The sequence below is a fragment of the Mustela erminea genome, chromosome X, assembly GCF_009829155.1.
Source record: "Mustela erminea isolate mMusErm1 chromosome X, mMusErm1.Pri, whole genome shotgun sequence".
Taxonomy (NCBI): Eukaryota; Metazoa; Chordata; class Mammalia; order Carnivora; family Mustelidae; genus Mustela; species Mustela erminea.
In genome coordinates this window covers 59,640,177-59,652,989 of record NC_045635.1, presented here as the reverse complement: position 1 = coordinate 59,652,989, position 12,813 = coordinate 59,640,177, and the positions used below count along the sequence as shown (strand labels likewise).

The 12,813-nt window shown below is 49.5% G+C and overlaps 1 protein-coding gene across 1 annotated transcript in view; it reads right to left on the bottom strand.

The window, feature by feature from the left end:
* Window positions 1-12,504, bottom strand: part of NHSL2 (NHS like 2) — a 263,702-nt gene extending 251,198 nt beyond the window's left edge. The window contains exon 1 of the mRNA XM_032331460.1: window positions 11,979-12,504. Within this exon, the coding sequence (XP_032187351.1) occupies window positions 11,979-12,258 (280 nt within the window). The 5' untranslated portion in view covers window positions 12,259-12,504. The remainder of the gene's footprint in view (window positions 1-11,978) is intronic.
* Window positions 12,505-12,813: the final 309 nt, after the last annotated feature.

Here is a 12,813-nt window from a genome sequence, read left to right as displayed (position 1 = left end):
GTATCAGAAAATGTGGAGGGGCACCTGGGTGGCTCAGTGGGTTAAAGCCTCTGCCTTCGGCTCAGGTCATGATCCCAGGGTCCTGGGATCGAGCCCCGCATTGGGCTCTCTGCTCAACAGGAAGCCTGTTTCCCTCTCTCTCTCTGCCTGCCTCTCTGCCTACTTGTGATCTCTGTCTGTCAAATAAATAAATAAAATCTTTAAAAAAAGAAAATGTGGAAAAGCATGGAGCCAGAGCTAGGTATTGATTCAGAGGCAACCATTTCAACTCCTATTTGTGATTTCTGGCATAGCGTAGTTTGGAACACTAAATAGGGAAAAGTGGAAGTGTCCTTCCTCTTCCCTGCCCTCCATCAGCCTTGTGTATAGGAGACTCTATATTCTCTTGCAAAGAGAGGTAACTTCGGGTTGACCTGACATAGGGGTCCAAACCAGTAACATCATGTGTTGTATTAAGTGGCTGCAACATAAAAAAAAGTATTGGGGGCGCCTGGGTGGCTTAGTCGGTTAAGCGTCTGCCTCCAGCTCAGGTCATGATCCCAGGAGTCTGGGATCGAGTCTCGCATCTCCCTCTCCCTCTGCCCCTCTGCTCTGCTTGTGTTCTTCCTCTCGCTCTACCTCAAAATAAATATCTCAGATAAATAAAATATTTAACTATAAATAAATAAAAATAATAAAAAAAAATTTTTTTAAAGTAAAACGTTAGTGGTTTTGGGGGCACCTGGTTAGCTCAGTCAGTTAAGCATCTGCCCTCGGCTTGGATCATGACCCCAGCAGGGAGCCCCATATCGGGCCCCTGCTTCTCGGGGAGCCTTTTCTCCCTCTGCCTGCTCCTCCCACTGCTTGTGCATGCACTTGTGCTCTCTCTCTGTCAAATAAACAAATAAAATCTTTAATAAAAATAAAATAAATAAACATCAGTGGTTTTTATGACATGTTAATAACCACAAAATGTACAATAAAATATGATTTACTTTACCTTAACATATATTTATTCTTTTTATTAACAACATAAATGTTTTCAGTTTTAAAATCTCTTTTGTTCTTTTATAAAATTAAAAAAATATATTACCTAAAGGTATTTTTTACTGCTTGCCGATAATTCATCCACAAGACCATTTTCTGTCACTTAATTTAATCTAAACCTGCATTATAGTTCATGCTCTTTATCCATAAATACATTGCAATTTTTCAAGGACTATGTGGTCAAGTAAATTTGGGAAGCTCTGACCTGGTCTTTTCCAGTTTAGCCATCTATACCATAGCCGTGTTTCTCAGCACTGGCTACACAACAGAACCACCATGGGATCTTTTACAAATCCTAATTCCTGGGCCTCATCACCCAGAAATTCTGGCTTTCCTGGTATAGGTTGGGTTCATGCGTTAGTAATTTGTTTAAACTCCCCATGTAATTTGGATTTGTAGCCAGGGTCTATATTTCTGTCTATAATTTAAAAATGGGGAAAAATGCAACAGCCAGTCTACCCAGGGAAGTGACTGAAGTTCCTGGTGGTTTGGGCATGCTGTAGACACTACCGAGGTGTATTCATGACCTTGAGGCTGCCTGGTCATGAGAACAGGCCTTACTCACTCCGTATCCACACTGGTAAGAGTCAGGCCTATTGGACTCTCGGGCAAACTGCCAAGGACATCACTGAAACCACCTTAGGCCCCGCAAGTTTCTTGTGAGTTGTTTCTTCCCCCATCAAGCAAGCTGGTTCTGCATAACTGGTACGTAAAGCCAGGAGCCACATAGACATCCCAAGGGAAGAGGTGAAGCAAACCAGCAGGATGCTTGCCTAACAGCTCTGCCCAAGGCAGGCGACACTGCCTGCATCCGTCCTCTGCTGCTTCAACAGAACTCCTCGTTGGCGTCCCAGCTTAGTGGGTCCTGTGGTCAGCCAGCACCACATATTCTCGGTGACAATAAACACCTCATAGCTGCCAGCACTCTTGGTGAGGCCTCGGCTTCAGTTCCAAAGAATGCTTTCCCCCTTTGGTTGGCAAGGCAGGGAACAGATGTCAGTGGGGGAGAATGAAGGGAGGGGTCAGAGGAAAGGAAAATCCTTGGGTTGGGAGAGATGAGCTGACAGCCTCAAAAGCTAGATGCTGCTCCTCCGTGGGCACACAGGCATTCTTTACATAGTCTGGAAAAGGGAAGAATGGCTGCAATTCTGAGCTGTCTAGGAAACATTCTTATTATAACTTCATCTTGACAGTACCCACATCCATGCATTTCAAACAGCTTCATGGAACGTTAGCTCCGTAAGTTGGTATTTAGCGATCATGTGTGTGATCATGGTGTAGGCACCAGGCAATTTACCTACGTTATTTTGGATCCTCACAACAACCCTCTGAACTGGGTAGTATTAACCCCCTCTTACAGATGAGGGAGCGGGGCTCAGAGATACCAGAGTCAGCTAATAAGCGCAAGGCAAGTGGGATTTCAACCCACAGCTGCTGCTTCCAAATTCCAGTATTCTCTTCCTTAACATGGCACTCATTGGGGGTTTTTTCCTGCTTATTAAAAAGTAATACACGTTTGGGATGCCTGGATGGCTCAGTTGGTTAAGCGTCTGCCTTCGGCTCAGGTCATGATCCCAGGGTCCTGGGATAGAGCCCCACATCAGGTTCCCTGCTCAGCAGGGAGCCTCCTTCTCCTTCTCCCTCTCTCTGCCGCTCTTCCTGCTTGTGCCCTCTCTCTCTCTGACAAATAAATACATATAATCTTTTTAAAAACATTAACACACGTTCATATAGAACATTTGGGAAAATGTGGAAAGGTCCAAGAAAAAAAGAATCACACCCACTCTCATGATCTCATAAAGATAACCACTGTTCCTTTTGTTATCATCGTTATCACCCCGAGATAAGCATTGCTAACATGAGGGCATACACCCCTCCAGTTTCTTTTCCATATACATGTGCTTTGCTTTGGAGAATACTGTACAGGCCTATTTTGGATAATACCATACATGACACTTTATGCCAAGCCTTCCCATTTAGCACTATCACCATACATTTGGGTTTTTGTTTTGTTTTGTTTTAAGATTTATTTATTTAGGGGTGCCTGGGTGGCTCAGTTGATTAAGTGTCTGCCTTCAGCTCAGGTCCTGATCCCAGCGTCCTGGGATCGAGCCTCACATCAGGGAGCCTCACATCAGGTTCCCTGCTCAGCGGGGAATGTGCTTCTCCCTCTGTCTGCTGCTCCCCCTACTTGTGCGCGTGCACTCTCTCTCTCTCTCTCTCTCTCTCTGTCAAATAAATAAAAATATTTTTTTAAAGGATTTATTTATTTATTTATTTTAGAGAGAAAGAGAGCATGCCTGCACACATGCAAATTGGGGAAAGGACAGAGGCAAGAGGGAGAGAGAGAATCATAAACAGACTCACCAATGAGTGCGGAGCCGCCTTGGGGCTTGATCCCATGACCATGAGATCACTACCAGAGCGTAAACCCAGAGTCCAACATTTAACCAACTGCACCACCCAGGGCCCCATCACCATACATTTGTTTTAAGCCTGATTTTTCTTAGCTATCTAATATTCTATCATACAGACCTGTCCAAATTTAGATAACAATGCCCCTATTGATGAATGTTTAAGTTACCTTCATTTTTTTTCAGTTAATATAAATAACCAACAGATGCAGGGAGCATCCTCAAACATTTTTCCCAGAATATCTGAGAGCGCAAGGCCCCGGAAGTGGAATTACTGGATCAGAAGGGATAAGAGTACAGGACACCAGCACGGGAACTGCTGACAACCGTGATACATGGCCTCCTCCCACAGAACAGAGCCCAAGGTCTGTTGATAAAGGAGACCTCACTCCCTCCTCTCCCTCGGGGCCTGCTAGCTAGGGAGGATAATAGGAGTTTGGCTATTTTGAAGATACTTGGAGTCTGACTGTAAATTGCCAGGAAGTTAACTACGCTTGTTCTCTGAAGCAAATTTCAGTCAAAATAAAAACAGCTGAATCATTCTTTCACCTCATATCCTCTTTGAGTCCATTTCCCAAAGAAAAAAGTATTCTTCTGATTTTCCCCCAGATGAATCACAGGCCGTTCTTAAGAACCTATGCTATTTAGAAAGAAAAAATAAAAGACAGAGTCAAACCTCCCATGTCCCAACTCACAAAAAAAGAAGAGGCCACGGAAACTCTAGCCTTTTCTCCCTCTTTCTTTCTCACTGTGGCTTGGAGCCCCTCCTGGCCTGGACCTCTTAGGAAGGTACCCAGGATCTGGCTCTTCGAAGAAGGGCTCATCTGCCCAAGGACAGTGAAAACTTGAATGCAGATCAAGAAAATCCGCAGTTACTCTTAGAACATCGCCTTAACCTTCCCAAGACTCTCTAGTATCAGGTCCTTGGCCAGCCAACAGGATGTGAGGCCTTCTCCACCCCACCTCCCCACTGAGGCCTCATTCTGAGTTAAGACGCTCCTTGCACCCTTCTCTTCCTGAATCATTTGAGTTAGTTCCTCCCCCTCACCGGCCTTCTCACATCTCCTGGGCCTTGCACAGGCTACTTCCTGCACCAGGAATTTCCTCCTCCTCCTTCTCCTCCTCCTTCAACTGGCCTGCTCCTGATCACCCTTCAGAACTCAGACATCACATCGTCCCAGAAGCTTTTACAAGCCTGCGGGCTGACTCAGGTGTGCCTTCTTAGCATTCCCTTGACCCCCCCAGACTTGCCTCCACAGCAGTACAACGATTCAATGTTCTCCGTGCCGGACTGCAGGGCTACATTCCACTTAGGCTGTATGTTCCCCAAAACCAGCAGGGGGCCAGGCCCAGAATCAGGTGCTCAATAAATAAAATGGGATGGCTCGGGGTGCCTGGATAGCTCACGTCATGAACCCAGGGTCCTGGGATAGAGTCCTGCACCAGAAGTCTGCGCTTCCCTCTCCCTCTGCCCTCCCCCTGCTCATTCATAGTGTCTCTCTCTCTCTCTCTCTCTCCCTGTGTCTCTCTCCTTCTCTCTCAAATAAATATTTTTTTAAGATTTTATTTATTTATTTGACAGAGAGAGATCACAAGCAGGCAGAGAGGCAGGCAGAGAGAGAGGAGGAAGCAGGCTCCCTGATGAGCAGAGAGCCCGATGCAGGCCTCGATCCCAGGACCCTGAGATCATGACCTGAGCCGAAGGCAGCAGCTTAACCCACTGAGCCACCCAGGCGCCCGCAAATAAATATTTTAAAAAATAATTAAGTAAATATGCATGTGATGGCTAGAAAAAAGGGACAAACTGAACTTAATAGGCATTTATTAAGTGTCTGTTAGATGCCAAGTGCTATTTTAGGGGCTGGAGAAACAGCAGTAGAAACAGATGAAGATCTTGGGGCCCCTGGGTGGTTTCAGCTCGGGTCCTGGCCTCAGAGTCATGGGATCGAGCCCCGAGTTGGGCTCTGAGCTCAGCAAGGAGTCGGCTAAGGTTTCTCTCTCCCTCTGCCCTCTCCACGTGCATGCACTCTCTTTCTCAAATAAATAAATGAGTTTTTTAAAAAGCAGATGAAGATCTCTGCCCCTGAGAGCTCACTTTCTATTGAGGAGCTCACACTTTAGAGAGGGAGGGACAGGGAGCTGCCCAATTGCTCAAACCTCCCAAGTGAAAAGACTGATGCCTAGGGTCTTGATGCATGTTCAGACCCACTGCCTTGCACACAGAGCCTGCTTGCGAGCCTACTTTGCCAACACTTAGTTAACACACCTCCTCTTTGTGGCGTTATTCATGTTGCATTGTCCTTTCGGATATGACCATCCTGGGCACTCTCACTTGAAAACTTCAGTGAGAGCTGGTCAGAGTGAAATCATGGAATTCTGTGGAACAGTAAAGAGCTGATAGCTTGAACCATCAAGGTGAAACTAGTGGCTTCCAGTGGAAGAGAAGATGATTCTAGAAGGCCATGGCATTATCCCAAGTCTGGGAGTCTGCAGATCCACCAAGCGTTGTCCAGCTACCGAATAAGCACTACTCTGCCTATGCGGAAAGATAGGTCATCAATTTTAAATCTACAGATTCATGTGAAAGCACTGCTGAATTCCCAGGAGCGGGTCTATCACTGCTTGGTTTTTATTTTTGTTTTTACCACAGGGGATTCTAAAAGTCCAAGTTCCATTCTTGGACCCCAAACCAGACTGAATGGAAAATCCTCTGGGGTGTGAACTGGGGTCCTGGTTCTGGCTACCAGCTCTCCCCCACCTGCAGGAGGATAGGACCTGATATCCTGGCACCATGTGCTGGTTTGACAGGAAATGAGATGGCACCCACCCCTGCAGTGGGAGCTCTTTCTTTTTTTTTTTTTTTTTTTTTGAGACAGACAGAGAGAGAGAGAGAGAGAGGAGGGAAAGGAGGGACAAAGGGAGAGAGAGAATCTTAGGTAGACGCCACACTGAGCGTGAAGCCTGATGCAGGCCTCGATCTCACAACCCTGAGATCATGAACTGAGCCAAAATCAAGAGTCGGAAGGTTCACCGACCTAGCCACCCAGGTGCCTCCAGTGGGAGCTCTTTGAAGAGAGAGACTAGGTCTCATTTGCCTCAGAGTCTTAGCACTCAGCACAAGGGTGGGGGAAAGGTAAGGGAACCCAGACAAAGTTGTGTCCTCTTTGCAAGGCCAGAAGATAATGACCTGAGGATAAGTTGATTTGAGGCCTCCAGAAAGGGTATATAGAGCAGCAAAGCTAGTAAGCCTAGTAAGTTTCTTAAGCTTTGAAGAATAATAAATCCATACCTTGGAAACATGCATGCTAAATACATTTTTGGTAATAATTTTACTTTCTTATTCCTTGGTTTTTAATAAAAATGCCTTTGGAAATGCCAACCAGTCTCGGCTATAATAACAGAAAATAGTCATGATGTGGGTGTGTGACAAGGAGTGTCCACAATTGGATTATAAGCTATAAGGGAAAATAGCGAGTATAAAGAGGACAGAAGGATTACGAGTGAAAGACCCCCACGGGAAAGGTGACCTTCAGAAGTCCATGCTGGGGTCACACGTCCAGCCGCCCCTTCCCACCTGAAGGGTCTCTTTCTAAGTTATCTCCCACTCAAAGCTTAAAGGAGACTACGTTTTAACAAGGAAGCCTGTTGCCTCACATCTATCCCCTACAGGATGCAAGGCTGACCTTCCTTCCTCCTCTCCACCTTCAGCTCACCCACCAAGTCCCAACTACAGAAACCATAGGGAGCTCGTTCTTTAGAACATCCCTCAGTTGGCAAAGGTAGCGGGAGTCATTAATTATCCTGGACAAATTCCAGCTGGAAAAACTGCCAGGGTGGTGACTCTCAGGGAAAAGCTGATTTTGAACTTAGCAGCACAGAGCACTGGCTTCGATGTCAAGAGGCCCGGCTTCTAGATCAAGGCTTTCTGCCATTTATCTGCTGTGTGACCTAGCAGGTGCCACATTCCTCAAAGGGGAGATTAAGTATGTGCTTAGGTCCCCGACAACAGGAGTACGAAAGAGAGAATGAAAAAAATCTATAAGCCATTTTAATTTCAACATACCTGTGGAACTCTGAGTAATCTCAAATATAACATTTTATTTATTTATTTTTTAAGTAGGCTCCACGCCCGGCATGGGGCTCAAACTCAACAACCTTGAGATCAAGACCTCAGCCGAGATCAAGAGTCGGGCACTCAACCGACTGAGCCACCCAGGCGCTCCCCTCAATTAACACTTTATCTGAAGGTTTAGCATTGCTTTCATTTGGAATTACATATGGGGAGACATTATAATCTTTGTGGCACTTAGGGCTATTAATGGGCTTGACCCAGCTGGGTACCTTTAGACAAGTCCCTTCCTTTTTCTGGGCCTCAATGGTCAAGTGTCGGGACACCGACAATGGTTAATGACTGAGTTTTTGGTGCCACACCGTATAAATCCACTTCACCCAAACCAGAGAACTGCATGGCAGACGATGCAAATTCACCCCTCTCCTCCTGACACATAGCCAACTGCATAAAGGTCAAAGTTGAGCCCAAAAGCCGTAACTTGAATCTTCTCCTCTACTCTACTATTCCGTTATCCTGACGCTTTTATCACCTTAGCTGCTCATTTGTCCAACAAAAAAAAAAAAAAAAAAGGGAGAAGATTAAATTTCTTGTTTCTGAGGTGGAGGAAATTCTAGTAGACATTTTGGTGTCCAAATTTCCAGGGAAGACGTTTTCAACACATGGAAAAACCACGTGGGCAGACCAGGAATTTCATGGTATTTAAAAGAAAATGGGCTTGCTTGCTTGCCTGCCCCACCCTGTCAAGCTACTGTCCCAAGGGTCTCTGGGGATGACAGGTAGGACAGAGACAAAGTGAGCTCTGGCAAGTGCCTGTTCCAAGTCCCGGAATCTCCCCCTGCTCCATCGAACTCAAGCAGGCCGCATCCCCGCCTCAGTAGCGGTGACAGGTTCATCGAATCTGGTTGCAGTCTAAAGGTGCAGCTCTCATTTTTCTCATCTCCATGTAGATTTACAACCGTCTCCTCCTGCCCTGGAATGATGATTTAAACATAAATAAACCAGCTGTCCTTTCTGATTTGGAGCCAAAGTTGCCACAAAGCTGAAAAACCAAGAGGTGGGAATTTTACATAAAGATGAAGAGGGGGGTTTCCACCATTGACCCAACAGGCTGTATTCAAGCCAAAATAATTGCAAGAAGGAACAGAGCATCTTTCCCCATAGTAAGTTCATAGGCTAGCCTAACACGACAGCTCCCCAGCGTTATTAAACATACCTCCATGTATCTAGTGCTTTGGTGACTTCCTTTTTCGCTCCGGAGATATTATACCCCTAAGCCAACAGGCTGATTGCTTTTGTAATGATCATTTAAGCACCTACAAACATTAACTAGATCTCTAAGGGAGGAAATGGAAAGCTTGGATTGACTCAGCGTCCGACAGCAGGCATGGAGCTATTTCCCTCTGGCTTTGACCATGCCATCCTTGAGATGAAGACCCGAATGCAATAAAACAGGTCACATTCAAAGCCAGTTTCAAGGAGAGACTCCAGTTATAGGCAGGGCCATGCCAAGGGTGTGGCAAAAGCCACAGATCCATAACCTCAGGAGCTTGGTGCAATCCTTCAGCATGCCCTCTCCTCCTTCCACCCTCCCATCCCCCACCTCGGGCTGGTTACAGGATCTTCTAGGGCAGTCTCAAAGGGATTCAAGTTACCGAAGGACAGCCTTCCGTAGAGGAGGTGGTGTTGCCAAGCAACCGGCCCAGCCCTGTCCCACCCTTGTAACCTTGAAGATGGCAGGGCTGTGACCCCTGGCTGTAGAGAGGAGCACCTCAGACTCCCTCAGCATCAACTTTCTCCTCCTCCATCTCCCTCTCCTCCCCCTGCTGCCTCCCAGGGGCCTGGTAGAAGCACGCTGTCTGGCCTCTGCAAGCCTGAAGGCTCTGGGCCAGTCTGACTTGCCATTGCTCCTGCAGGTGGCAGCCGAGCTGTCCCCTGCAGGGAGGCTACAAGCTGCTGGCCTGTCAGGTGTCATTCACTCCAGGTATGTGGCTTCCAAACCTTCTTTCCTCCTACCCAGTTCTTGCCTGCCCCCGTGGTCAAAGAAATAGCTAAAGGAAGAAGGAGGGGGCAGGAATCCAGCCAGATGGAGGATACATAGGGTAAAATGTTGACTGGGGAGTGCTGATCACCGGCAAGATGGTCAGTAAAGGAGTAGGAGGGCTAGGAGAAAAGGCACTAGGAAGAAAAAAAGAATAAGACCTGACAACAGTAAAAAAAATTTTTAAAGGCGGGCTGGATATTTATTTGGGGTCAAAATATAATATGTAGCCTGCTGAACACCTTCTTGGAGCTTATACCTTTGTGATGAGGGGCTGGCCAGATGGTGCACTGACTGCTCCCTATCTCTCCTTGCATTTGGCACTTAATGCTCAGATCATTGCCCGGAAGGCCTAATTTAAGTGATACGCAGTCAAAGCACCTGAAGAGAAAAGTGTGCCATGGGATCCTCGAGGGGAATCTAGGGTAGGGCATTAGACCAGAAAATGGAAAGCCAGAAGTTCTTGCCAGATTAAGGGAGCTGGGTTCCACTGGTGCAGAGACCCTCAGAAACATGGACCTCTCAGAGGCAAGAGGACACATCAGAGATGAGAGACGGCCACTCTCCCGGCTCCCGCAAACTTCAAAGAAACCAAAACAATGTCATTTCTCCTCAGAATTTCTCCCTTGCTTGAAAAGATATCCATTGCACAAAGCCATCTCCTTCTAAACCAGCAGATTACTGAAGAGGTCTAGGTCCCAACGGTGACTTGGTGAAGCCATGTCTTCCCTCAGGTGGAAAGGGCTCTCCGATTCAGTGGATGGAAAGGTCCAAGCTGGAAAAGCAGAGCCTCCTTTCTGTCCTTATCTTACCCTGCTGAACTGAGTAGGTGGCTCTCTGTAAGCTGTGTGGGCATTCTGAAAACTACTCCCTGAGCTGACTTACCAAATTTCTCCTAGGCTAATCCTGGTAGTCAGTGGGACCTAGGCAAAAAAAAAAGAGAGAGAGAGAGAAAGAGAGAGAAAAAGAGAGAAAGGAGAGAGGGGGGAGGAAGGGAGGAAGTAGAGAAAAGAAAGAAAGAAAAGAAAAGAAAAAAGAAAAGAAATCAACAGTGACCTTCTTACCCTCTTTGTCAGCTGAGAACTAATCAGACCCAGGGCCCCAGCTCTCTTGGTCCCCTGCCATGCAGAGGTTTCTCACCCTATGTCTACATTCCATCTGGCAGTCATCTGTGTCTTCCACCTTCCTGCTCACCCAGAACCCAGTTCATTTTTCCCACTAGTGACCTCCACCTCTCTGAAGAGGGGTCGCAGGGCCTCTGACTCCTGTCCTGCCAGAAAGGGTCAGGACAAGGTGGTGCCTGCAACGGAGGGGCTGGCCCAGCCAATCCTTCCCCAAGGCAGGGGAGTCTTGCACTCAAAAGTCAGCCCATAGCCACCTTCTGCCTCCATCTGAAACTTTCTGGTCACATTGTGCCTTCTTGCCCCTTTCTGGTGGTGCGAGTTGGCCTTGGTACCTGGCATGCCCCAGCTGTGGTCGGCTTTTCCAGCATATTCAGTCCCCTTTTCTTTCAGCACGAGCTCCACACTCTAAGAGAGCAGTGCATTTCCACCAAGCGAGGATTCCCCATTTGAAATACCGAAGTCCAAGGTTGTAAGGGTCAAAGGCTCGCACAGCCCTGGCACCATCTCCAGGGTGCTGCGTTCTCAGCCAGGGCACCTCTGAGTTTCTCAGGCATGGCTAATTCCTAAACAAATCATGAAACTAATGACAGTCACTTTAAGTGCTCCTCTCAAGCAAATCTGTGCAGCCAGAGACCCTAGGCACACGGATCAGCGAAGCCGGAGGCAGTCCCTCCTTTCCTCCACACCCCTCCCGCCACTCCTGGAACAACGACCCTGAAATCGCCGACCCCGAAATCGCCGGGAGAAGCAGGCGAGAGGGCGCTCCGACACTCCTCTGAGTGCGAGCCGCGAACAGGCTGTGGCGCGAAGTTGCACAGGTTTAAATCCAGCACCGCCACTAAGCTCCCGGGGCAGCGTAGGTGGCCCGCGGGCCGGGCGCGCTTTCCGAAGGCGCCGAGCTCCGAGACCGGTGCGAAGACACTGGCAGCGCGGCCGTTTGCTTCCCGACGCCGCGGAGACGGGCACGCCCCTGGCCTGGGGACCGCGCCAAAGCCGTCCCGGACCCAGTGGCTCCCGGAACCCCGCGGGACCCCCCCACCCCCGCCTTCTTCCCCTAGGTCCCCAGAAGGCACCGGGTCCCTCGGGACGGCCCGGCCGGCTCCAGCAGCAGGAAGTCCCAGAGGTAGAGCGGCGGATGGGGAGTCAGGGAAACGGGATTCCCCTCACCCCCGAAAGAGAAGGGAGGGAAGGGAGGAGGAGGGGCAGGGAGGGCCGGGAAGGGGGTGGGCGCCGAGCCGGGAGCCCACTGGCGCCCCCAGAGGCGGGGTAGACGCGGGGCCGCGAGCCGCCCGGGCGCGGTTTACCTAGCTCTTCGTCGTCGTCCTCCGGGCCGAGCAGGCGGCAGGGCAAGCGGCGGCGGAGGCGCACGGTGCGCCGGCACAGGCTTTCGGTGCGGCGCCCCAAGGCCAGCAGGTGCCCCTCGAGGTCCTCGAGCAGAGTCAGAGAGTGGCCGCAGAGGTCGGCGAGCTGCCGGAGCAGGCTGAGCGCAGCCAGGTGGCTCACGTCGCGGAGCTCGGCGAGCGGCTGCGGCGGGTTGCGCGGGCACAGGCGCTGGGGCACCACCGTGCGCCTGTAGAACGGCATTCCGGGCGCTGCCCGGCGGCGCGGCCGGCTCACCCGGAGGGGCGCCCCTGGCCCGAGCGCCCCTGAGCGGCGGCCCCTGCTCCGGGTGTAGCAGGCGGGGCGCAGGCCCTCGAGCGGGCGGGCGCCGAAGACGCCTGGCGGGTGGGCGGGCTGACGGGTTCCCAGCCTGGAGCGTCGCTCCCCCCAGGGCTGCACACTCGCCGGAGCCACCAGTCCCTCTGACTCTGGTTCGCAGGGCTCCTCCTCCTCCTCCCCGCCTTTCTCCACCTCCTCCTCCCTTGCTCTGCTACTTCAGGATCCCCCCACCCACCTTTTTTTTTTTTTTTTTTCTTTTGCGGTCAGAGATTCGCAGATTAACTCTTGATCCGGGAGAGGAGGGAAAGGGAAGTAGGAGTAAAAAGAGCGAGCTGGAGCGTGAAAGAAGGAATGTTTGCGTGAGGGGTGTGTGTGTGTGTGTGTGTGTGTATGTGTGTTCTGTACAATCTGTGTGCGCGCGTCCTCCTGCGGAACTCGAGTCTTAGGTACTGGTGGTTAAAAGTTGTGTTCTGCTTTGTT